The following is a 26,629-nucleotide window of genomic DNA, read 5'->3' as shown; positions in this document are numbered from 1 at the left end:
GAATGATGCAAAAGTATGTGTGGGTTGATTATAGAGATCCGGAATATGTTGTTAAATTTGTTATGACCCCTCCCACCCCTTCTTACTATGCTAAACATGGGTGTCTCAGCCAAGGTACAACTAAGGGAAGAAACTTTCTTATATAGTAGAAGATTTCCACAAGATTTTTCTTCCTCACATTCATCTGCAATTAGTCCAGTAGTGTAGTTGGGCAGTGCTATGGGGTGGCTGGAGGACAGACTCACAACTTTAATTTCAGTTTGTCTCAATTTTGTTTGATTGATGTCAAAATGGGAAACTGCATCTTGTTTGTTGCATAGATAGCTAGAATGCTACTTCTGCCCTCTGTTGGTGGTTTTGTGAATAGCTGATGAAAAGTCACATGGCACACACAAACGTTAATGAAATGTTTTTTTTTATTCACCTCCTCCTTCTCATGTGCTATTGACAAAAGATGCACCCATTACACATCATCATCAGACACTGTTGGATATCATTTATCTTGCAGACTTGTCAGAAACGATGAGAAACGTTGACATCATCATTAGGCCAAACAGTTTTTTTCCTCTGTATTGGAGGTGGGTACAGCATAACGTTTAGTATAAATAATAGTAGTGCAATTATACTCCATCTTAACTGAGGAGATATTTTGATAGTCTCAGCTAGTGTCTCGTTGATGCTAAACTTTGTATTGCATACAGAATTTAGGCAAGTGAAACGCAATAGGAAATGATAATTGTAAAAAATTGTGCTTTGGAAAACCAAAGAAGTATAATTGACTTTTGTATAAATTTCTTGCAATAAAAATTAAGCAACAGGAGAAGCTGAGTAGATTTTATCGAAAGAAGGTACTGTGCTCTCTGTGTTTCATCAAGTAGAAGTTATGTATCTCAAACCCGGCCCTTCAGAAATGAATCATGGTGTTAGTGGAAGCAACCTTAATAGTGGTCCTATATAAGCTGTGCACCATTCTTTAAAAAAGGAAAGAAAGAGGATATTACATATAAACACATGCTTTCTGAGGCGCTGATTATAGAATTGTGTACTGGTTAAAACCTGTCAGCTTTTGCTGTTATTGTGCAATCTGCTAATAATAATAATAGTATCTGCATATTTAATATACAGTATTTACATTTAAGCCTTTATAATGCATATGTAAGTGGTTACATAGGTCGCGCAGATTTAGTCTGAAGAGTGAACGGCTCATGTGACGCTGATCTGAAAAAGCCCTTCTGATGAAACAGGAATACAATATATCATGCACATATATTCGATTATTTATATGTATGATATGTTAGCAGAATTCTGTTGCTTTAAATGACACAAGCAGTTGCATTAATGCGATTATTGAAGTGCTTACTGAGACGCATTCATTTTTGTGAGCAATGCAAGACATGAAATGGATGCAGAAAAGAACACTGGTGGTTGTACGCACATGAAATCTGACATGTTTTTGATTAAAGTCTATGCATATATATAATGTATATCCTGCTATGTGGGCAGAGAATAAGTAATAATGGTTATAAGACCTGGTACTAATGTAAATACATCACCAGAGGTCACCCTCATGTCCAGTGATAATAAAATACTTTCCCAGGCTTGTTAGGAAGTAAACCTTTACAATCAGTTCATGTGCTCAGAGATCTTGTTCCTGTAGAGGAGATGAAGTCTTCTCAGTGGTGTAGTGTAGTGAGTGTCCACAGCTTCTTATTCACAGAGCAACTTAATGCTGACGCTATATTGACAGAGAGTAACAGCAAAATATTGGACGTAAATAAATAAATGACCATGTTCCTGGCTGCGTAGCTTACGGTGATGCGCTTATTGTAATTTAGAGCTACAATCACCAAGCACCACGTTCAGAAGACACACTGAGGTAATATTTAACTGTTAATTGTCTACAGATGTTGTTGGAAATCATTAATCTTTCTCATTTCTAATATTTCCATTATTATTATTATTATCATTATTGTTATTATTATTATTATTATTATTATTATTGGCTCATTGGTTCCAAAGTTTTACTTTCAAACCATCTTAATGAACATTTTGAAGTTAGTCCTAAGTCAGGAGCAGTTGTGGAATAGCTCATGTTAAACATGGGTTATCTGTGATCAATTATTTCTGGGAGGATAAAACAATTTTACAAACTATTTTTTCTTTGGGGTAGGAAAATCATGTAAATACAGTCAAACTTTGTAAAGTGTAAGCATTTAGGATATTTAGATGTGATAACAGACCTTTTCGGGTTTTGCCTCCAATCATCTGCAAACCACAGTTATTATAAGTAATCCTTCCTAAGCCAGTGGACCAGCGTTTATACATTCATAGCTGTGACAAAGATGCATATAGACCGTCTGTGCATGTCTGTGCTTGTTATACATGTGTTCAGCATCACTGTTGTGTACAGATATGCAATCAGTGACACTGAGAGTGAGCTTACGAATTATAAACAGTAGTAACGACAGTTACAGTAAAAAGGTCAATAGAAAGAATAACATAAAACAGGAGCTGCAAGTAAGGGAAAGTAAGAGTCCTCTAACATAAGTGACAACATGATGCCTCTGACATTGCATTTGTGCTGTAGAGAAAACATTTGGTTAAACATTTGGAATGACAACTCATCGAGAGCTGCAGAGATGGAAGACATACAAAGCTGATTTTCTGTCACCCTCTTTAAGTGGCGTGTATCAGACACAGACCCCCTGGAACCCTGTGTTGGGAGGGTGTATAGGTTTTACACTGGTAGCTTTGCTATGCTACAGGACTGTAGGCTAACTTCCTCTGAACTTTACAGGTGTGTGATGTAGCTACAGTGAGAGGTGAATCTGCCTGTGTGAGCAAACGTAGGCTGGCGCACCTTTGTCAGGTGGGAGACATGACTTCAAATGTAAAAGCAGGGAGTGAGGTACAGGTTTAAGGTCACGGTGAGAGAAAAATATGAGAAAGGGGGCAGATAGTGAGTTGTAACTTCACTGCTACACTGTTTTTCTGAAATACCAGTGCACGTGGAGCTGTAGAAATTGGCCCTGAGTTGTCGCGTGGTAGTGGGAGCAGGGAGCTTTTGCCGAGGGGGCAGCAGTAAGGTGGAGGCTCCTTCTTCTGTTGCAGCATTAATCAAATCATTCTCCTCCTTCTTCTTGTTTTCCTGTTTTTTGTGTCTTCTCTCCTTCCAGCTCACCAGCCTCCTGCTCCTTCTCTCTCACCATACTCTGCTTTTCCTCTTTTCTTTGGCCCAGGTGTGGCTGGAGAAGGTGGTGGCCAGGTTTGGAGAGACGAGGACTGCTGCTGCCCCCTGGTGGTGCCCTGGTCCCTGTGCGCTACGACTGTCTGACCCCAGCTGACAGCACAAGCTGCTCCTGCAGAGGTCGAAGGGGCAAATTTCAAGAGACGGTAACGATAGCAGATCCAGAAAAGTAAGTTTCATCTCACCTACATCTGAAGTAGTGCTCATTCTATCAACTCTTGAGTCTCAGAAAACTAGAGTGGACACAGGAAGCAAAGGATATGTGATTAATAATGCATCCGAAAGTAGTAAATCAAGCACCACCTGAGGAGTTTCTTTTTCCTCTTACCTGTTGGCTGGAGTTAGCAGAAGGTGGAGTTATCACACTTTGGTCCAGCAAGGGATTCACTGGGGCAGAACAGGGGAGGTGCGTAGCACGCCAATAAATTTCCAGGTACTCTGCAAGGTGGTCACATGCATCTTCCAGCTGATTCTCATCCAGGATGACATCAAACATCTCCTGTTGATTCAGAAAATGATAAGAGAAAACTTATACAAAGTCCTTCAATGAAAACTTTTTAAACTTTTAAAATATCATTTAATTACATAACGTGACATACAGGTGGACACTGAGCGAGCTTGTCCCCCGCCATCATCTGGACATTGAGGTGTTTGCTTTGTGATTTCCCTCGAGATTTAATCAACCTCTGAAGAACCTGCCAGATGATTCAGACACACACACAAAAAATGAACGAGCATGGTTTTAATTTAATATCATACAATTAATTTATCCGTTTTAACCGCATTAGACACACCCCTTACAGACAGAAATTGTTTAAATAACGCTCATGCGTACGTTCAGTAAGAAAGATCTGTAATCACTCATCTGCCTGCTTTCCTGTCTCCATGTCTACCTCTTTTCCGTGCTGTCCGTCTCAATATTGACATCTTTACTCGAGTCCAATCATCTTCTCACCTGCCTTATTTGAGCCAATCAGCCTCCACTCTGTGTGGTTTAAATCTACGCTCTCTTTCATTCTCCCTTTCAGACTCTCATTTGTGCAACCCACTTCCTCCCCATCTCCCACTCAGAGTCACTCAGTGCTCTAAATCCTATCACTGCTGGGATTCTGTTCTGCCATTATGAGTCATCAAAGTCTCAATTCCTCTTCAATTCTTCCAAATGATTTCTCCTCATTGATTTGCCTCTTTTGAGCTCCTTCAAACAAATGTTAATCTGTACGGGGAGTGTACTATTTTAAAACCTTCCGAGTTGAACTTTCTAATTCTGTTATCATTTATCCATCCAATCATTTATCCATCCATCTTCTTCCTCTCATCCTATTCAGGTTTACAGGGAGGCTGGAGCCTATCTTAGCTACTATTGGGCGAGAGACAGGGTACAGTTCACCAGCCTGTCACAGGGCCAACACAGAGAGAGAACCATTCACACATAGGAGTCATTTACAATAACCAGTTAACCTAACTCTTAATTGCATGGACTGCTTTGGACTGCTGGAGGATGCTGGAGTACCTGGAGAGAACCATGTAACCACGTACATCATTTACCATCTAAAACAAGGCATTTTGTGTACGATCCCTCAGATGCTGGGAACCAGCAAATATTTAAATAATTAAAATAGTGCCACAGAGGTTTAATTAACCACTAGTTTGCTCAGAATCCAGAATATGACCAGAAAGGCAGCTTTGAGGATTGTACTCTACTTTAGGTGATGAGACTTTGACGTAGACAATGATGGGAGCCAGAGAGGTTTTGAGGAGTTGTGCTGGGTGATTGATGGTGTCTGCGTCCAGGACGACCAGCTGAAGAGACTTGGCCAGCTCGAAGATCCTCTCTATTTCACTCTGGACCTCAGCTGTGAATGGCAGAGAGTTGCATAAGCCACTTTTAACAGAGCTGCATCACTTATTTAAGTTTTCCTGTCATTGAAGACAGAAGGGCATCTATTTTTAGCATCCATCTGTCCATCTTTATTGAGCAAAAAAAGATCAAAGACAAGTTTTTAAAAAATTTTTTCTAAATCTCACCCAGACTTGAGCGTGTGTTGGATCTCTCCATTATGGCTTTCTTGTTCAGCACTGAGCGCTTTGCCAATGACAGATCAGCGGTCACCCGGGTAATAGTGATCCTAAACAAGAACCATCTTATCACACCACATCCACAACTGTTCCATTTCAAAGGAGGAGATGAGCTCGTGCTCCTTCTCGCTTGCAACTAAAAATAAATCATCGTCATCGTGTGTGCTTTCGAGCACGAAACGTGCAATGCAGAAACACACAAGCAGCTCGGCAGTTCAGACATAGCGTTACTGTACGCTGCTCTGCATCTGCAGAGAGTGACACAGACAGCCGTTACCCACCTGCCATCAAATCGGTGCTTTAGGAAGTCAAACAAAGCTTTCTGCATCATGTCTGTTACCTAGGAAACAGAAACAAGGAAGATAAGTGAGGGACGTTGTGAGAGAGAAAGGGCTGTGAAATATGCATTCACTCATGCACACGTCTTGCTCTTTAGTATTTCTTGCATGTTTCACTGATTTTAGTGACACCTGACTTTAAGTGTCTGCACTAAATGAGGATTAATACAGCTGTCACACACTATAATGAAGCTGTAAACAGCTGGAAGGACAGTGATGGGATTTTTTAGCTTTAAGACCAATCAGTTATAGCTTTGTAAAGAGACAGAAGAGTCAGCACAGATAAAAATGAGCAGCATTACAGTCCTTCTTTTTTCAGTGTTAAATCACTTGGATGTCTGAGTGGCACAATGATGTTTGTGCACTGCCAGGATGAAGTGAAGCAGTCTATTTTCAAACAGTCCTGAAAAATGAATGGCCTTTGGAGTAGAGGATGAAGCTTCCACACTGAAACAGAGAGATGGGGAAAGAAGGCAAAGGAGTGGAAAGGAGGAGAGACAGTGCTGAAGAACCCTGATGAGTCGCCGAAAATAATTTGTACACAAGAGACGGAGCACAGAGAAAGAGAATGTGAGGGAATGAGAGAAAGAGGCAGCCTGGCATTCACCACTGGAGCATCCCCAAAGCACATTACCAGAGCAACGCATAAATATTTCAACACACACACACACACACACACACACACACACACACACACACACACACACACACACACACACACACACACACACACACACACACAACAAACAGCTTGGCTCATAGCCTGCACCGCCACAGAGGAAAGAGCAAGGCAGGGAGAAAATGTTGAAGCACATGCCTCACATATTCATCCACCGAGTCATCGAAATTGATGCATTCTGACATTATTTCGTTTTGACTGCAGTGGGTTTTCATATGTCTCATCTGTGATGTGTGCATGTGTGTGTGTGCGTGTGTGTGTGCGTGTCTGTTCAGTATGGGAGTATAACACATGGTGTGGCTAATGCAAAGGGGCATACATGCAGTTCTGTAGCTCTCAGATGGATCTAAGATGCCTACTGTGTGCCCTTTAATTTCATCAGGGTGGGACTGCGGCTTAGTAAAAGCGTTCATGGGATAATGGAAGCCAAACACCCCAGTTTTACTGGATCAGAAAATCCACACCTGATTAAACTCATGCTAGAAAGGGAATCCAGAAGAGAAAAAGAGCAGAAACTAGCTGGAAATAACTCAAACATCTAAATACGTTTAACATATAGTTACAGTAAATATTATTGCTTAATTTCCTGCTTAATTTCCTAATTTTTATTCTTTGTTAATAAAAGCAAAGTGAATGAAAGGCTTCACATAATGGCTAATTCCCAGTTAGATTACTGCAACATTAAGTAGTGCCTCAGAATAGCTTATTTGTCTTTTTCTGGAAAAGCGATATGGTACATTGCAGCTCTGTGGGCTGCACTTAGGCACACTGGTACTTTCAGCTAACTGCTTGTGTCAGCATGCTAATGTGCTCATAATAACAATGCGAGTTTACTAATTATACACATTTTACAGCAGAGGCTACTGTGGGACATCATAATGTTTGCAGCAAAAAAGTGAGATTTTGACCTGCCAATGACTCATCATGAGCAGCATGAATCTCAAATTTCATAAATGTTCACACTAGAGACAAAGTTAAAGGATGGCCAAACTATTGCTGAAATTTGTCGTTTTTGCTTTGCATCAATTTGTCAGATAGCTATTGCAATATTTTCTGACTGGACCAAAATGCAGCTGTGATCAAATGTGTTGTCCATAATAAAAATACATAAAAAACTATCTCTAAAAATACATTTAATATTTAAATCAAATTAATTTACATGCATCAAAACACAAGATTAAACAGAACCAGGCCCAAATAACTGAAGAACAGTACTGATGGCTGACTCACCTCGTAGCCTTTCAACGAAGGACCCACCAGGACCACCGGCCGCATTGAAGGGACCACATCATATGGGGGAACATGTTCAGTCTGCACAGGCAACAAGCAGACAGTGTGGAAGTCATGAAAATTAAGATATGTGGAAGTTACAGTAATACACGATCACAGAGATAGATTTTAAAGTTATAAAAATTTAATAAAAACATTTAAATTAAATAATCGGAGCAGAGTGATACACAGATGAATACCCCAACATACCTGTTTCTGCTTCTGTTTGGCTTTGAAAACAAACAGAATGAACATTGAGCAAAGAGGCGAAAAGCTAAGTGGGTTCTTGCAATTAGTGATGAGCAGGGGCGTGTCCAGTGTTTGTGAAAGTGGAGTGGAGGGGCTTATGATTCCACTTAGCAAAATTGCAAGTTACTAACTGGGCTAACAAGAGTAAAACATTTTTAAACTATAAAGACTAAACAGAAATGAGTAACCCCACTCTGGAAATAAACTGAAAATAATAAAACAATTTAAAAAAAAAAGAACAATAACAATCTGGGCTTTTTTTTTTTGCATTCACTCGAGTTTTTCTTCACAAGTGCACAGTTTTGTTAACTGTGTGTTATTCAGGAAGCTCTGATCCAAATTCAGCAGTGATCAAATAACTTTTGAACTTCAGTTTGATTTAAAGTAAAACTCTATAGTAAAAAGATTTTTGTAAACACGTGTTTTCCCTGAAGGTAACATTTTTGCCCAGAAATAGTCCCTGTACGCAAATCTGACTCGGTAGCAGCTTGAAGGCCTGACAGACAGACATGACAGCAGGACTCCTTCAGTCTCTCTCACCTGCAGATGGAGGGGTGGACCTCCAGCCTCCGGATGACGCGTTCCCTCCTTTCCTGTGGAGCAACATAATGCAAAGCTTCATTATGCGTGGATCCCCTAAGGAGGCAATTTAGAAAGAAGGACCTCCAAACCACAGCAACATATGAGCAGAAGTAATAAAATAACTTTACAAAGAGTGTGCTGCAGAGGAAGCTGCTAAAATTAGGACAACAGCGTCAGAAAAACAGAGAGGTCTCTCAGAGCTGCGTAATCTCTGACCTAGCTGCTGCTTTCTGCTCTTGCTTTATCCTCATGGCCTCAAGTTTGACTGGGCTGGGGATGAAAGTGATGTCTGCCCCTTCCTTCACCAGCCGACCAATCCACCAGTCATTGTTGTATTTCTGTGTAACAGTGAAAGACACCTCTCATGATGCAAGATGCGTTAACATTAATCAGAGTAAATATTTATTGTTACTTTATTTGTAAACCATGTACAAATGCAGAATTGTAATGGCTCTCACCTCTTTTATGTGCAGAAAGTCTTTGGTTTCAAAGTTAATTGCAGCACCTTGGACTGGACAATCTTCATCAAGGGCCCCACAGTAACTCACATTGGTTCTCACTGCAAATGCTACTGATTTAGCCTGTGGACGACAAAACCCCCCCCAAAACAAATAAGATCTATGGCAATATATCGAATGACCTTTTCTTTAATATTCAGCAAAATTTGAATCTGAAGATTAGTTTTAGTTCTGTAGACCCTTACACACATAAAGACTAAAGTGGTCGACTGGAACGCAAGCTTTCAGCATGACTCAGGACTTTATTGCTGTACCTGTGGAGGTAGAGGTGATTTTAAAGCCAATAATTGACCTTTGACCTTGAGGCTCTCACCTTGGCTCTCTCCAGCTGCAGCTGAGCCTGGCGCTCGGCTTCACGCCGAGACGCCTCCTGGTCCTCCTCCAGGGACAGGTCGGAATCAGAGGGTCGACTAGTGTAGGAATCGGCTGAACCCTGAGTGAACGAGGAAAGGAAGGAAAGTCTTAAAGCAGGTGGAGAAGACATAAATCAGCCCAATAAGGTACCTGGAAGCAGCTGTTCAGAATTCCTCACGGCATAGAAAACACAGACTTAGCTCATATGTTGCGGATTCAGCTACAGATAGATCATCATCTACGCATTGACCTCCGTACTTCCCTTTTCTTTCCTTACTATTCACCTGTTTCTGCACCTGGGTTTCTTCTTCTGCAGCTTTCCAAAGCATGTCACCCAGGGGAATATGAACACGAGTTCTGCAACACTAACAAGCAACACGACCTTGCTGTCTATTTATTCACTCAGACTGGCACACCATACATTGGCAAAAGTCCAATTTTCAACCAAGCATTTTGATAACACATGCTGCAATATCCAGACTTATATCCAATGTCTGGATATGATTTATAATGAAACAAAAACAACAACAACAACATAGGACTATTACCACTGGTACTGCTTTACAATTTAAAATCATACTGACAGTACTGTATAAAGTCTTGAATACAACACAGCTTTTTCAACACAGAAATAGAAACCAGGAGAATAAACCAGCTGTACTCCACAGAACCATCCAAGGTATACGCTCAGAGGCAGGGGAACAATATGAGAACCACACCAGCAAACCTGGAGATGGAGCAATACTGGAAGAGCATATGGGAGAAGGACGCAACCCACAATGTCAATGCTCAGTAGCTATTGGATCTAAAGTGGCAGCACAAATGAACAGACTGCTAATGGATGAAACACACCCAGAATTGTTAACTGAAAGCCAGACAGTCCTGATCTCCAAGGACCCCCAGAAGGGAGCGGTCCCATCCAACTACCAGCCAATAAGCTGCCTTAGTACCACTTGAAAGCTCCTGTCAGGCATCATAGTGGCTAAGATGAACAGGCACGTGGGTCAATACATGAGCAGGGACACAGAAATGAATTGGCAGGAATAACAGAGGAACGAAACACAAGCTCTTGGTAGATAAAGCAGTCGCCCAAGACTGCAAGACCAGACTGACCAACCTGTGCAGTGCCCGGATTGATTACAAGAAAGCCTGTGACTCGAAGCCCCGCACATGGATCCTGGAATGCCTAGAATTGTACAAGATCAACAGGACCTGTAGAGCCTTCATCAGGAACTCAATGGGGATGTGCCAACCAGTGTTGGTCAAGTTACTTGAAAAAAGTAATCAGTAACTAATTACTGATTACTCCCCCAAAAAAGTAATCCCGTTACTTTACTGATTACTTATTTTCAAAAGTAATTAATTACTTAGTTACTTAGTTACTTAGTTACTTTTTAAAAACACGATTTACAACCTGAAGAGGTGATAAAGTGATAGATCTTTCAGCCCAATTCTACTTTTTCTACATAATCCATCATACAAAATGTAATCAAATGGAAAAGTCTCTTTTTAAAACTTGTTTTATCAGTTTTAATCTTTTAACTTTATGCATCAAGCAAAACATTTAATTATATGCAACATTCTCTGACTTGAATAAATTAGTTTAACATTTAAACCTATTTTCTACACATTCCAGCACATAAAATAAAATATTTTTTGTGTTTTCACTCACTCTTTCAAACAGATGCAAGTAAAACACAGCAGAAAATAAATAAAGTCAAAGACTAGCGGTCCTTTTGCTCTATTTTCACCTGTAAAGCAGGAGCAGGGTAGGCGGAGGGTTACCCTGGTGCAGGTGTGCTGCGGTCAGTTGAAGAATCCGCGCGAGTTTCTCTGTGAGTTTCCCATCACGTCGTAGCTACTCGGTGCTTGCTCGGAAGTTTAGGGGTTTTTTTCGCTGTAAAAAGAAGTTTTCTTCCCACGCACGATGGACGCTAATGTTTTTGTCACTTTTTATGGAATCAAACTCAAAGTAAGGTCAGTACTTCCACACTTTAAACGCTGCACGCTCATACTCTCTCCCGCACTCGATATATTATCCATTGTTGATCTGCACACAGCTGCTGTCACCAACGTCGCACTTGCTTACGTCACTGTCATGAGACATTCTCGCAAAAAAAATCACGGTTTTAGTAACGCAGTAACGCAGCGTTCCTACGGGAAAGTAACGGTAATCTAATTACCGATTTTGCAATAGTAATCCCTTACTTTACTCGTTACTTGAAAAAAGTAATCAGATTACAGTAACGCGTTACAAGTAACGCGTTACTGCCCATCTCTGGTGCCAACAACACTAGATGCCAATTTCAAGCCCATAGCACAAGTCACCATCAAGTGTGGGACCTATTAAGGAGATGCTATGTCCCCACAGCTGTTCTGCATAGGCCTGAACCCCCTCAGTGAGATCATCAACAAAACTGGCTGCGGATACGACTATGGAACGGAGAAATCGTCAGCCACCTCCTGTACATGGATGACATCAAGCTGTATGACAAGAGTGAACGAGACATCGATTCACTGATCCACACCACCACGATATACAGCAATGACATCGGAATGTCGTTCAGGCTGGAGAAGTGTAGTCGGATGGTAACAAAGAGAGGGAAGGTAGTCAGAACTGAGGGGATCAAGCTACCAGAAGGAAATATTGCAGACACTGAGGACAGCTACAAGTATCTGGGCATCCCACAGGCATCCCACACGAAGAGGCTGCTAAGAAAGCTGCAACCACTAAGTATCTGCAGAGGGTCAGGCAAGTCCTGAGAATCAGCTGAACGGTAGAACAAAATCTGGGTTATCAACACCTACGCCCTGCCTGTGATCAGGTACCCTGCTGCTGTTATAATAAGGAGGAAATAGAAGCCAGTGACATCAAGACGAGAAAGCTCCTAAACATGCATGGAGGGTTTTACCCCAAGTCCAGCACCCTGAGACTGTATGCTAAGCGGAACGAAGGAGGCCGGGGACTGGTGAGTGTCAGTACCACAGTTCAGGATAAGGCAGCAAACATCCACAAATACATCAGGAAGATGTGCTCAGTGAATATCTCAGGGAGCAGAAATGCACCAAAGAGGAGCAAGAGGAGGAACCATCATGGAAGGACAGGCCCCTGCACGGTATGTACCACCAGCAGATAAAGGAAGTGACTGACATCCAGAAGTCCTACCAGTGGCTGGACAAAGCTGGACTGAAAGATAGCACAGAAGCACTAATCATGGCAGAGATGGGCAGTAACGCGTTACTTGTAACGCGTTACTGTAATCTGATTACTTTTTTCAAGTAACGAGTAAAGTAAGGGATTACTATTGCAAAATTGGTAATTAGATTACCGTTACTTTCCCGTAGGAACGCTGCGTTACTGCGTTACTAAAACCGTGATTTTTTTGCAAGAATGTCTCATGACAGTGACGTAAGCGATAGAGGTGGGAATCACCATACATCCCACGATACAATATTATCACAATACTTAACGCACGATACGATAGTATTGCAATTTTATTTATTTATTTATTTATTTTTATTATTATTATTATTATTATTATTATTATTATTTATTTATGAAAACTATGCAGCCCATTCAGCAACAGAAGAATTTGAAAGTAAATTAAAACAAAATATAATTTTACATTAAATAAAAAAGTTTTAAACTTAATTAAAATAAAACATGTCTTAAATTAAAATAAGTAAACTGTCATGTTTATTGCTGCCAAAAAAAAGTTAAACACATTTGGACAGTGAAGGAATGTCAGGATTCTTGCTCAGAAAAAGGATCAACATGCTCTGAAGTCAGAGCACACAAACCTTTTTTGTAACAAAATATCGATTTCTGCTGTCCCTGTATCGATACATTATTAGCAAACAAAATATCACGATACTACACAGTATCGATTTTTTCCCCCACCCCTAGTAAGCGAGTGCGCCATTGGTGACAACAGCTGTGTGCAGATCAACAATGGATCCTATATCGATTGTGGGAGAGAGTATGAGCGTGCAGCGTTTAAAGCGTGGAAGTACTGACCTTATTTTGAGTTTGATTCCATAAAAAGTGACAAAAACATTAGCGTCCGTTGTGCGTGGGAAGAAAACTTTTTACAGCGAAAAAAACCCCTAAACTTCCAAGCAAGCACCGAGTGCGCAATGACGTAATGGGAAACTCACAGAGAAACTCGCGGATTCTTCAACTGACCGCTGCGGCACACCTGCACCAGGGTAAACCTCCGCCTACGCCACTCCTGCTTTACAGGTGAAAATAGAGCAACAGGGCCGCTGAGTCTTTGACTTTATTTATTTTCTGCTGTGTTTTACTTGCATCTATTTGAAAGAGTGAGTGTAAACACACAAAAAATATTTTATTTTATGTGCTGGAATGTGCAGAAAATAGGTTTAAATGTTAAACTAATTTATTCAAGTCAGAGAATGTTGCATATAATTACATTTTTGCTTGATGCATAAAGTTAAAAGATTAAAACTGATAAAACAAGTTAAAAAAAAAGAGACATTTCCATTTGATTACATTTTGTATGATGGATTATGCAGAAAAAGTAGAATTGGGCTGAAAGATCTATCGCTTTATCACCTATTCAGGTTGTAAATCGTGTTTTTAAAAAGTAACTAAGTAACTAAGTAATTAATTACTTTTGAAAATAAGTAATCAGTAAAGTAACGGGATTACTTTTTGGGGGAAGTAATCAGTAATTAGTTACTGATTACTTTTTTCAAGTAACTTGACCAACACTGATGGCAGCACAGGAACAAGCTCTGAGCACAAGATCCAGAGGCTGGGGTCTATCACACCAGGCTGTGTAAAGATGCCTCCTGAGACAATCCAGCACATAACAGCAGGATGTAAGATGCTAGCAGGCAGGGCATACATGGAACACCATAACCAAGTGGCCGACATAGTGTACAGAAACATATGCGCCGAATATGGCCTGGAAGTCCCTAGGTCAAAATGGGAGACGCCCACTAGGGTTGTTGTTACGTCCCTCTGCAGCTTTTAATCGTCTCAGTGTTTTCAGCTGGTGCTAATTGGCCACACCTAGTCAGGTGTGGATAAAAGCATACCTGAGGCAAGCTTTCCGGCAGTGCACTAGTCTTTGCCTTGGTGGCACCAGCCATTTTAGCCAACCTGGTTTTCCATTTTAGGATGAAACCTCTTCTCACCCACACTCTGTTATTCATCTCCTTTTTTTTATGTTGCGGCTTTTGAGCCGGGTCGTAACATAAGTGTTTTTTTTTTTTTGGTTTTTTTTTTTGTGGGTCAACACAAATTATTTTATTAAAACACATATGTGGTGAAGGCTCTGCAAAACATCAGGCTCCATCTCCCGCCTGACAATAGGTGGGGTGTAATATTTATACAACGTTTTGAGGACTGTCAATAGAAGTCATTCTGAATCACCACCTGCTGTCAGTCACAGCTTGCTTTGGGTGTTTCTACCACACACACTCCACAGATGTGTGGACAACTGCAAACAGGGTCAGCGTGCCAGAAAGCACAATGAAGTTTTGATTCTGGGTAGAGGCGTGGTTCTGCTGACATTCCTGCACTGTCCTGGTTTCTCTCGAGCCATGCTGCTGCTAACTGTGCCTCTGAATGCAGTTGCTGAAGTCAACCAGCAGCCAGCGCTGGATCTCACCAGCCTCAGCCTGCTGCTGCTCACTCTGTCTCTGGGTCACTGGTTTGTGAATCAGCTGTGGGCATTCTTCCAGATCAGAAAAAAGCTGACCAGTCCACTGCTACTCAGCTCGTGCACCATTGTGGAACCGCAGAAGCAGCCTTGCAACTCTTATATCACCATCAGAGGGACGTAACAGTTGTGGAGAATGGCCGAGCTAAGATCCTGTGGGACTTCCAGACACAGACGGACAAAATGGTGGTGGCTAACCAACAAGCAGTGGAAGACAGCCATAGTGATAGACGTAGCAATACCAAATGACATCAACATCAGGAAGAAGAAACACGAGAATCTAGAGAAGTACCAAGGGCTCAGAGAAGAGCTTGAGAAGATGTGGAGGGTGAAGGTAACAGTGGTCCTACTGGTAATCGGAGCAATTTGTGCAGTGACACCCCCCCCCCCCCCCCCCCCCCCCAAGCTAGGCAAGTGGCTCCAGCAGATCCCAAGAACAACATCTGAGATCTCTGTTCAGAAGAGCGCAGTCCTAGCAAACGGCAACTGTACAGGACCCTCAAGCTTCCAAGCCTCTAGTAGAGGACCCAAGCTTGAAGGATAGATCGCAGGGGAGATAGGGGAATTTTTATGTATATGTATTTTAAAAAGTGCTTAAATGTCAGTCAATCATTTCTCAAGAACATCAATTCTTGAAATGCCACAGTTTAATCATTAAAAATGAATTAGTAAATCCGGCACAGACAGATACAGATGTAAATAAAACTCAGAATGCTCACTCCATAAACTCCACACTCATCCTTTCACTCCAAGCCTGCTCTTCCCTGGTGGCTGCAGTCCCAGCTGGATGTAAGGCTGGAAGACTCCTCACATACCAAACAGGAGTATCCACATAAGACACCTAAATATAGCTCCAGAACAACGTCATCCTTCATTTACCTTTTGTCTCCCACCTGCCTCATCCCTCTTTCCACCTCTGTCCCCCCTCACCCAGCCCAGAAAAAAACAAACAGAAAAATATTTTAGCTGAATCCAGCACAGAGTTTTGTGGATATCATTTGAATATCAAAGCCTGCCAGAAGCAGAACAGAATCTGTTGTGCCAGCGCAAGAAACAAAACCTAATTAAAGTCCATAAAGTTCTACAGATAGAACAGGAGGATATTTATTCTAAAGTTCAGACAGAGTCTCATTAGCACACAGTGCACACACACACACACACACACACACACACACTAGCTGTACTGTTGTTGTCTAATTTAACTGCTTTGATTTGCTGAAGAAGGGCTCCACAACAGTCATTTTCTCTTTGTCACTGTCCAGATCTTTCCATAGACATAATATCAGCTGTCTGCTGTCCAGGCATTTTCTTTTGTGTCACACAAACCTTGTAAAAATATACATGGCAGAAGTTGAGAATCTCACATTAAACCCATCTTTTAATAGTATGGGGAGCCTCTGGGGTGTTTTTGCTTCTGTCTTTCTAACTACTTCTCATTCTCTTTCTTCCTCAGTGCCTTCCAACTATTCATACGTACCCAATTAGTATGTAGAGAATCGTCTACACAGCCTCAAAGGCAAGTGTGATACATCCCATGATGCAGTGCCAATAAAAGCCAGTCACAGAAGAATTTCACAGACTTTTGCCTCTATTGCAATTCTGTCAGTGAAGAAATAAGAAAGCTGGAACTTTGGAAATAAGCTTTTGCCAGCCATTATGGGAACAGATGCTGATATGCATGTACCAATTCCAACTCATCAGTATGGGTAAGCATATTAAAGGGCATGAGTAAAAAAAAAAAAAAACCTTTACATTTTAAGCTTTAGTGTCAATGTGACAGCATAATGGCTTTGTTGCTTCAAAGCTGGATGCTAGTTTAATGTCCAGTGTACAGACTTACACCTGGATTTCAGTCCTTCTGCTCCTAATACTCTAGATAGGTTAAATGCAGATAATGAATCTTGATCCTAATTTTTAAATAAACTGTTAAGTGATCTAATGTATGACACAGCCATGGTTGTAATCCCTCATATTTATGCATCCTTCAATCCATATTTCTAACAAACCAAACAAGATCAGAAAAAAAAATCATGAATATATTTCACTACTTATTCCAGTCTCTGACAAACTCTGTCTCACTGTAAAAAAAAAATAAAAAAAATAAATCCTTGTTCTGATTGCACAAAAATAGGACCAAGAGTGGAATCTAACACAATCACAGACACACTGGTCAGTCTCAGTGTTGAAACAGCTTTACTGTACCGTGCAAACTCACACCTCACTCTGTTTGACTGACCGGACCCTTAAAAAGACAGACTTGCTCACAGTGCAGCTGACAGTTATGGCCAAAGAGGGTGTCGAGAGAAATCCCCCAGATGTTACGGACTGGAACGTGTGATAATGACACAGCAGCAGTTGTAGATTCCTGCCAGCAGAGGGAAGCATGCACATGACAAAACAAGTTTCCTTGCTCATGAACCAGCTGTTAGAGCCATGGTTTGCTCTTTTTATACTTAGCCATCATGCCTGAAGTAGATGAACAATATTATGGCAATCTGTGCAAAATAAGATACATATTTATGCAGATGTATAAATACACATTATTCCATTAATTGTTCAGTACATATCAAAGTACTGTTATGTCTTTTATTCCAGAAATTATACCTCAGTCTTTTATTTTTGAATTCCACAGTGAAGTGTTGAAGCTGCTGCTGCATTTTTACAATAATGTCATGAAACATTATTGTAGACAACAGGGAAAACAGACCCACAAACGGGTCTGGGGTATACTATTTATTGGTATGGATGACCTTATAAACAGACAAGCCATAAATAAATGGGTCATGAGTCATATTATTCATCAGACAGGCCACCCACTGAACTACTAGTTAAAAGCACCGCTGCAAAGTAATGGAGTTGAGATAGCCTGTGTGTTTTCAGTTCAGTGTGTGTGAAGAAGAAAAGAGGGAGGGAGGGACGAGAGGACAAGTAGGGGCTATGCTGGAAAAGTGAATGAAGTGAACAGACTTCTGCTGAGAAAAGAGTGAGAGGGTTGGGGAGAAGAAGAAGAGGGAAAAAAGCAGAATGAAGACGCCTCTGAGCAGAGCGATGGAGGACTCGTAGATGAAGAGGCTGGAATCGCATGCAGAGTGGTTAAATAAGGGGGAGGGTTAACAGCGTACCTTGTTGCAGATGAGTCCTGTAGCGCTCGAGTCGGAGGCAGACATGATGCTCCTGCCAGCGCTTTCTTCCCCCCATTGCAATGAAAAAGCGTAACCCTCCTCCCCTCAGCCCGTGGTAACAGTGGGGAGAGAGGGAGGTGCGCGATGCCTAAGTGCTTCACAACCACTGCTGCGCTGCCTCAACAGTCATTTCCTATACAAAATTGATGCCCTGACTGCAGCACTGTTGTGTACACGCCCGCATGCTGGTATTGTATAGTTTCTTGCTTTAGCTGCAAGTCAGACTTCATGTAATAAATTTAAAGGAAAAAAAAAGATCTTTTCTCTGCTCAGCTTTGCTCTCCCTTGGGTTGCCCTTCTCTGCCACAAATCTCATGCAGCCCTCTCCAGCATCATATTCACAACCCTTTCAGGTTTTTCCATACCTCCCTCTTATGTAAGTTCAGGTATTAAGAGATCCTGAAAAAGATACACATATATCTATATAAAATCAACAACTACATTGCTGGACTGGTGTTTACTCTCACTGTGCAGTGTATAATTTTTTACTGGGCACAGGGAGAACTTCTAAAAATAAAGCAGAACAAAGGATAAGCTTGTAAGCCTCGATAAGTAAAAATAACAATGGCTGAGCAAAGGAAAGCTTAAAAATAGTCTCTGATTGTCATTCCTCTGCCAATTGGTATCTTTCCTTATTGCACAGGAAAAGCAAAATGAATAACACTCAGAAATGCAGAGGATGTAAAGCCGTTGATGAAAGAGAGGCGAACATGTGGATGCAGAAACAGGAAGAGAAGGCGAGATGGGGCGAGTAGGGTAGGGCTTGCCTGCTTGCCCTGCCCTGCACCATCCTCCTGACAGGAAGGTGATGCATGAGTCTACAAAACAGAATTGCATCGGTGAGTCAGCAAGCAGCCATCTAGAGTCCATCAGATGTCTTAATAAGCCAGAAAGAGACGTCTCCGTTGCAGAAGAAAGTCTCGTTCCTGGCGAGCCAGGCCTGGATGCCTGCTCTATACGTTGCCCCAGGCACTGAAGACCCTGATTTGGGGTCCATTGTGCTGGCAGCATGCATGCTCTCTCACCCTCACTGAACTTTCGCTGCTTAAGAATGAAGAAAGTGCACTCTGCCAAGGCTTTTAGGAAAAAAATGCCCTGGGGCTATATTTCTGTGTGGCTTTTTACAAGCAGGGAAGCACATACCATATTAACACACACACACGCACACACATAGAGACACACACATTATTAAAGTTATTGCAATAACTCTCCGATCCCTCAGCAGAGAAGATATGGTAGCTATATTTCCATCATTAGGGCTGTGGGTAAAACAGCCTCTGAGTAATGGCACCATACAATCATAAAGGGAGAGAGAGTTAGAAGGAATGAAAAAGAGGGCTAGAAACAGGCAAAGGCTAATATGAACTACATCGCAACAGAAAGAGAACTTAAACATGCGAGTTTTCAATACATTTTTAATGTCAAATCATTAGTCTGCTTTGCTACTGTTGATTCTTAGAGCTCTATATTTTCAAGCGAAATGGGTGGAGGTAGATTAAGAGAAAAAGATGACATGAAATTGTGGGAGAAATGAAAAAATACAGAGATTTTTGAAGGAAACAGGCAGAGAAGAACACAGTCAGACTAGAACAGGAAGACAAGATTAAGAGAATATGTCTCTTTTTTTGTTATTAATTTGCTGTTCAGGTGCTCTAAATATAGCTCTCCTCTCCTCACACTCCTCCCAACAGTGACTGGGCCTGGCAGCGGTGGGGAGATAGCCGAGGGCTGTTTAAGTTAAAGTTCAGTGAGTTTTGATGAATTCCTTAAAGAAAGAGTAAAGCAGATTTGAGAATGGCTCAGCTACATTCACTGAAGCCAGACAGACAATCTGAATATGAATGAGCCAATATGGGAAACAAGAGCAGGGATCTGTATAACTGTGCATGTACATGTGCGCTGTCTCTGCAGTAAAGGTGGGTTTATCTATATTGTATCTATTTTTAATATTGTGGTGCAGTTGTACCTTATAATAGCAATTTTGTTCAGATTTTACACAAGCCAATGAAGACAAAAAATGAAATTCATTTAGAGAAAGACAGAAATTCAAAGTGTACATTTTTAAGTAATTTTATATTTGTATATATGGTTTGTTTATCTTGAAGCAGGTGTCAAAAAATATAATAATATGGTTTTGGTAGCGAAATTCTTTGAGGGCGTAGTGTGACGCTCCACACATTTCGCCTGACAAGTAAAAGATCCTCTGTTAAGTCCTGGAAGGAGACACAAATCCTTTGGATCCCTTTTATCAGGAAGGGCACTCAGTGTAAAAGTCTGCGTAATCAAATATGCGGAGCTACCTGCTGTGGTGATCCCATTGTGAATAAAGAAGCACTGAAAGTAGTTTTATCAGTGGCCTCCAAGTATCCAAGTACTGAATCCAAAAAAGGCAAAAAAACAAAACCCATAGTTAAATATTAGATTTTAAACCAGCTCAGTTTTTGAGCACAAGCAGATCTTTATTTGATACTCTCGCACGCCGTTACTTTCTATGATTATCTGTCTCTCTTTTTTCCAACCATACTCTTGTTCTGTAAACAATGTGAGAAGCCCTGTGCCATCTGGGCTTTAAAAAAACAGCTCCAGATCTTAACGACAAATATGGAGATTAACATGCTGGAACTCTGCAGTCAACCGCTCATCTTTCTGGCCTTGTAACTCATGAAAAGGCACCTTACTTTCTGTGAGAAGTGTTAGCTGAGGCAGCAGTACAGGGAAAGGTGGATCATTCAGAGCCAGAGAGAAATGCAACCAGAGTAGGGCAGAGTGGATCAATATGAGAGGCACACAGATTGATACTCCATACTGTCCTTTGCAGCTCCACCCTCCTCCTGCTCTAATGTTACCCCAGAATACTTTATCCCAGTCTTTAATGAGCCTCTGGAAAACCCTGCAGCCTATGAGGACACACTGATAAACAGCTGTTCTCTCAACACCAACTCCACTCTTTAAGGAGACCTAAGGAGTGAATACACCTTGCATTTGTCAGCTGCACAGATAAGTGCTGCGAATACAACACTGACGATGTAAATATGTGACTAGTTATGGATGGGTTGTCAGTGACGCTGGCATACAGTAGAAGAAGACGCAACGAGCGTAGCCAGGAATATCTTTCATCCATGCTGACAACTTGGCCTTGCCGGCTACACTGTGCATCGTTAGACTTTCATCCCCCCGGGGATCCCTCAACCTGACTTCACCAAACTGCTTCAAAGCGCAGAGAGGCTGGAGCTAACCCACATAAAGCTGTGTACCGACGGTGCAGTGCAGAATTAAACAGAACTGCATCCTTCATTAAGTCAGATGTGTTTGTTAAAAGATGACCTGATTTAGGCTTTAGATTTGAGTTGGGCCTAATTGGTGTGTCTTGTTTAGTGCACCGAGCTAACTGGGGGGGATTTCAGACTTATCAATATGTAATGGTGGCCTACATACTCACGCAATCCAGCTTTACATTGAAAAAAAGTGTTTTCGCTCACGTTTAAGTCTCAAAACTATTCAGTGACTACACGGTGTAGGCGAGGAAAGATGTCAGTTAATAAAAGCGAATTAGATGGATACAGATGGATTTTCTAGATTAAACCAGTCCTATGGATACATGAAAGCACATTGTAGGCTATTGTCTTTTCTTTTATCAAGATAACAATGAGAACACCGGTGCACAGATTCTGGAGAGGACCTTAAAGAAGCTGGAACTGGAACCTTTGTGGTCCTCTCAACATTGCTGGTTCATCAAATTTAATCAAGGCTTTGCACACTGATGCACCAGCACACACACACACACACAAAGCACTTGGCTCCTCGCGGGACAGGCTTTTAGTGCTCTGTCTCATGCAGTATTGAATTGACCCCACACAGGAAGCCTAGCGGTCCCAAATGCACTCCTTCCCCCCACCAGCAGAGAAAGAAACGCTTGCGAGCATGCCCACAGCTTCCCACCATTGCTCCTCTTTCACACAACTGCACTAAATGCCATTTTCTGCTTTAGTGCAACATTTCCAGTGAAATGTGAGTGCTGAGGGTGAGGAATCTGGATATCCATCAGATCTGTTCACAGCGGTCAAATGGAGATCAAAATTCAGTCTTCCCCCACTTTAACAACTGCAAACAACTCCACTCTTCAAACTTTCAATCAAAATTTAATGAGGAAAGATTTTTCCATTCTCTTCAAAGTCAGCCAAAATCTTTTATCATCTGAAAATCAGACCTGCTGTGAGGTCTGAGCAATTTGAGGCAAGGAATTTTGATGTAGAAGAGATAGCGCCATACTTACTCAGATAGAGGTAGGAGAGCAACACTCCCCGTCTCTCTTGCTTGCTCTCTCTGTGCTAGGCAGTCATGGTGTGCTCTCTCTCTTGTGTAACACTGAAGTGTACTGTAGCGTGCTTGTAAGCAGACTATCCCTCTCTCTTTCTTTACAGCCCCCCTCCTCTCCTATTCTCCACCACTCAGTACACAACCCTTCTCTACGTCAGTGAGGCTCTCTATGCTCCACATAGCATCCTCTCTCCTCCTCCTTAGTCTACCCTTCATCTCTACCTTGCCTGTCCGATGGGACTTTGTACCAAAAGCGCATGCTGGGTTCTTTCAGAACTCCACCATGATGCTTAAGGTGACAATGTGATGCAGCATCGGGTGGCACTGAGCCTTAAAGCAACAACCAAGGTAAACATGACTGGGATCCCTAGACACTTCAGAAGCACTCGAAGGGAAAAGCTGGAGTCATATTTAATTATACCATATCTGATTTTCTTGTAATTTTCACAAGTTTTTAACAAAAATACCATTGCCAGAATTATTTGGGCAAACCAATTTACGCTTGTACATAGTCGATGAGCAAGTAATTCCAAAATTAAGTGTTGTTGTGAAGTTCTTCCAAGATATCTGGTGATCACTGCCAAATTTGTATCAGTAGAGTTGTGATGAAAACTGATGACATAAATATGTACCATGTGTTGTAACTACATCCTTCTGTACGTTTTCTTATCTGCTTATCCAGCTATCCCACCTATCACAGGGCACAAGTGGGATACACCCCAAGCAGACATCTTTAAAATCACATATTAGCCCAACAAGCAGAACCTTCTTGCAGGGCTAACTGTATAGAGCACAGAGACAAAACCTCCAAGGGGGAAAAAAATCAAGCATTTCTACAGTCCTGTCACATTTTTCAGCCGCTCTGGATTTCAACATCTCAAAAGCTAAAAGTTTAAAGAAGGGAGAAAGTCTGATGGTGATGAGAGGGATATGGGGGGCGATGTTCGACACGTGGAGGCGTCCCCGGTGTAGCCTGTGGTTCGCAGAGTGTGTTTTGCAGACGTCATGGATGGCTGTACTCTGACAGCTGCTCGGCTGGTGAGTGTGTGTGTTTTATGGGATGTGGGAGGTCTGCACAAACCAGGTTCATTCATTTGTGCTCACCACACCTTGCACCTTGCATCTATGTAAAAAAGCAGCAGATATGTCAAAGCCAAGTAGTCTCACACATGAAGGAGGACCATGGTTGGCTAGATAATCTCCAACAAGACTGAGATTCATAATTCATAGGCTAGGTTGCAGAAAATAGTGAAACTGGAGGAGGAAAAAAAACAGAAGAGGGACACAGAGGAGGCATCCATTTTCATTCTGTGAATAAAAATATGAATGAATGAATGAATGAATGAATGAATGTTTGGAAGTTAAACAAAGGGAGAAAAGGAGGAGAGAAAGAGAGGAGCTTTAGGAGCTGCACCCAAGCATTGAGTGCAGATGTCTGTCAGTCTGTCCCATATGAAGCGCCTCTGTGGGCAGAGCTGCTGCTGGTGCATTATGGATGAGGAGCTATTTTAAGGCACTGGGGATGCTGCATTTTGATTTTTGAGTGGAGGGAAGATGACTCCTTGCTGCCAAATCCTTTCATGAGGTTTATACAGTACTTGATGGGTTCAGACAAGCAGGTACAGAATGTGTTCCAGCACACCAAGAGGAGGGAGGAGGTAAACAGACTGGAATGTTATTGAAGTGAGCGAGAGTGTCACCACGCAGTGTTTCACACAGACAGTGTACTTCTTGCAGTGGCGAGCTGCGCACATGTACCTTACATAATCTCCGGTGAGGCTGTTCAATGAGAAGTTAACAAGCAGTGCACTGAGAAGTTGGTTCAAAGTGGTTCAGATATAATCACGAAAAAAAGTTTAAAAAAAAGAAAGAAAGAAGAGGGATTTCAGAAGTTTACTGTGATACCACAGATGTGCATGCAGCTACAGTTTGTTTTTTGTAACCTCTAGTACTTCACTCTCAAATGAACATTTGAAAGGGCCTTATTCCAAATAAAAGTTTTCTCTATACAAGAGAAAAGGTAATAGTTAAATATGTATAAAAATGACTCCCCCCCCCCCCCCCCCCCCCCATTTTATTCATTGAAAAACGCTGTAAGCTGCTTTTTTTTTTTTTTTCAAATAGAAAAAAACAGAATCAATATCTAAGATCTGATTTTGCATTGAGTGCTGAACATTTTGCATAGCAAATGTAGTTTTTGGGATTAGTGCCAAAAAGTCCTCAGCATGATGACAGAGAGACTTTTAGCACTTCATCGTACTGCAGAGGGACTGAGCGGACCTCCAGTAGTTTGCTTCCAGACACACAATGAAGCAGATGATGGACCTTTCCCAGCCAGCTGGCTGACAGTATGGTCAAAATTATGTATCCTGACTTTTCAGTCACCTTTAAGTCCAGACCCCTTGGGTGAGATTTCCTAATATTGTTTGGTGAATCATCTCACTATAGCTGCAGGTATATATTGATCTGTCTTTGTGAAATGCAACCTCCAGGAGAAGAAGAGCTTTCAGAGCACCATGGTAACTTTGATTAAATTAGGCATAAAACATCACAAAATGAAACAACCTAAATAAGTGCAGATTGCTGCAGATGCAACATTATTACATTGATAATTTAGCAGAAATCTGATTTTTGTGTTTTCTATAAAGCACCTAAAGCAGATTAGATTATCAACAGAGAATCATTTCACTCGTATCTATTAACATTGTGACTAATTCAGGCTTTGCAATATTATCTGTAGAAGTAACTTCGCCTGTGTTTCTCTCCCTCAACATGAAACACGTTACTTAGTAAATAAAATACTGATAGCCATCATATTCGGCCTTAGCGTTGTCACTCTGATTTAGGCACTGCATTACATCACATCCTCTGATGAATGACTGGAGTCCTCTCACATTATAAACAAGCATGAAGAATCTAAAGGAGGCAAAGACACAGCCACACAGTTTAACTGATCGTTAATTACCACACTCATTCACAAATGCATGACACCGGTTATGATCTAAATTGCTTTTGTTTTTCCTGCAGTATTAAAACAGTTATTACCTCATTTTCCATAAAGTGGGACTATAAACACACACGCAGTTCATCTGTTGCGCCAGCTGACCAGTTTTGTTGTTTTGGGTGAAATGACTATCACGAACATTTCAAAGCTCATCTGTCCCTAATTCCAGCTGGCAGACAGTGCCATGCACGTCAAAGCTTTTCCACTCCAAACGGAAGATTCCCAGCGTGGTCAGCGTGTCTAATTTAATTATCAGCATCCCAGAAAGGACCTGCTACTACTACCTTCGCCCCCCTTACAGGTCTGCATGGTACTGTAAATGCACTGCACGCAGGTTGGTTTCAAACTCCTTCCAGCACAAAAAACAGTCCAAATTTTCCTCAGTTACCTCGACAACATAAAGGTAAAGAAAAGAAGAGGGAAAAACCGAAAGCCTACCTCGTTCAGCAGAAAGACGCTCGAATTGGTCAGGGACATCCGCAGATAACAGCAGTCTCGGTCACCACAGCCCAACTTGGGTGAAAAAGCCACAAGGCATCAAGTAAAGGCAGAGCACCGCGCCTCGTCGAAACATTTCCACAGCCCGAGAAAACTCAGCTGTAATAACGCTTCATTTGGATGCGATGCTCCCACGGCATCTGCGCTGTAAAATCTCTAGTTTCTGGATTCACGGCATGATCAATGACTGTACACAAAGCCACGCGCACGGACACACGGCTGGATAGATTACAGCTTTCGTAATAAATTATGCAAGACCTGCACTTTTCGCACAGCCCGGTCCCCTTGGATTTCTGCGCCTTCATGTTGGATTTCTATTTTGGAATTTCTGAATATATGACGAACATTTTTTTTAGTAATTCTCATAAATTCATCCAATAATGTTTCTATCTCTAATACCGAACTGTTCCCCTTTCCGTATGCGGCTCAATTTGTTTTTGGCACAGTTATTTAAAAATGTTTACGAAGCAAGTGTTGCCCCTCAAGCTCTTAAGCTCAGGGTTCATGCAGGATTCCTTGCTTAGCATGAAATTGGTGTAATGGGCTCATTAGAGCGACACGTGAAGGAGAAAGTGTCTGTAATCTGTGCTGTTACACATGGACTAAGCATATTAATTTACTTC

At 41.6% G+C, this 26,629-nt stretch overlaps 1 protein-coding gene across 3 annotated transcripts; it reads right to left on the bottom strand.

Moving 5' to 3' along the window:
* Window positions 1-398: 398 nt before the first annotated feature.
* On the bottom strand, window positions 399-26,215 carry cacnb3b (calcium channel, voltage-dependent, beta 3b). Of its 3 annotated transcripts, none has more exons than XM_012921161.2 (14): window positions 25,947-26,215; window positions 9,275-9,394; window positions 8,902-9,024; window positions 8,660-8,781; window positions 8,402-8,454; window positions 7,823-7,842; window positions 7,574-7,654; window positions 5,608-5,666; window positions 5,276-5,376; window positions 4,952-5,103; window positions 3,847-3,942; window positions 3,576-3,746; window positions 3,433-3,480; window positions 399-3,359 (listed from the first exon to the last, which is right to left on the bottom strand). In XM_012921161.2, exons 1-13 carry the CDS (start codon window positions 25,983-25,985, stop codon window positions 3,451-3,453), a joined length of 1,167 nt encoding a protein of 388 aa, XP_012776615.1. In that variant the 5' UTR covers window positions 25,986-26,215; the 3' UTR covers window positions 399-3,359; window positions 3,433-3,450. The 3 variants fall into 3 exon arrangements, with proteins under 3 accessions (XP_012776615.1, XP_004558771.1, XP_004558770.1); XM_004558714.2 differs by lacking the exon at window positions 25,947-26,215 and adding an exon at window positions 18,128-18,218; XM_004558713.2 differs by lacking the exon at window positions 25,947-26,215 and adding an exon at window positions 18,128-18,218 and having other exon boundaries at window positions 3,437-3,480.
* Between the last annotated feature and the right edge of the window lie 414 nt (window positions 26,216-26,629).

This window comes from Maylandia zebra, linkage group LG20 (assembly GCF_041146795.1).
Source record: "Maylandia zebra isolate NMK-2024a linkage group LG20, Mzebra_GT3a, whole genome shotgun sequence".
Taxonomy (NCBI): Eukaryota; Metazoa; Chordata; class Actinopteri; order Cichliformes; family Cichlidae; genus Maylandia; species Maylandia zebra.
This window is presented reverse-complemented; position numbering and strand designations above follow the sequence as displayed.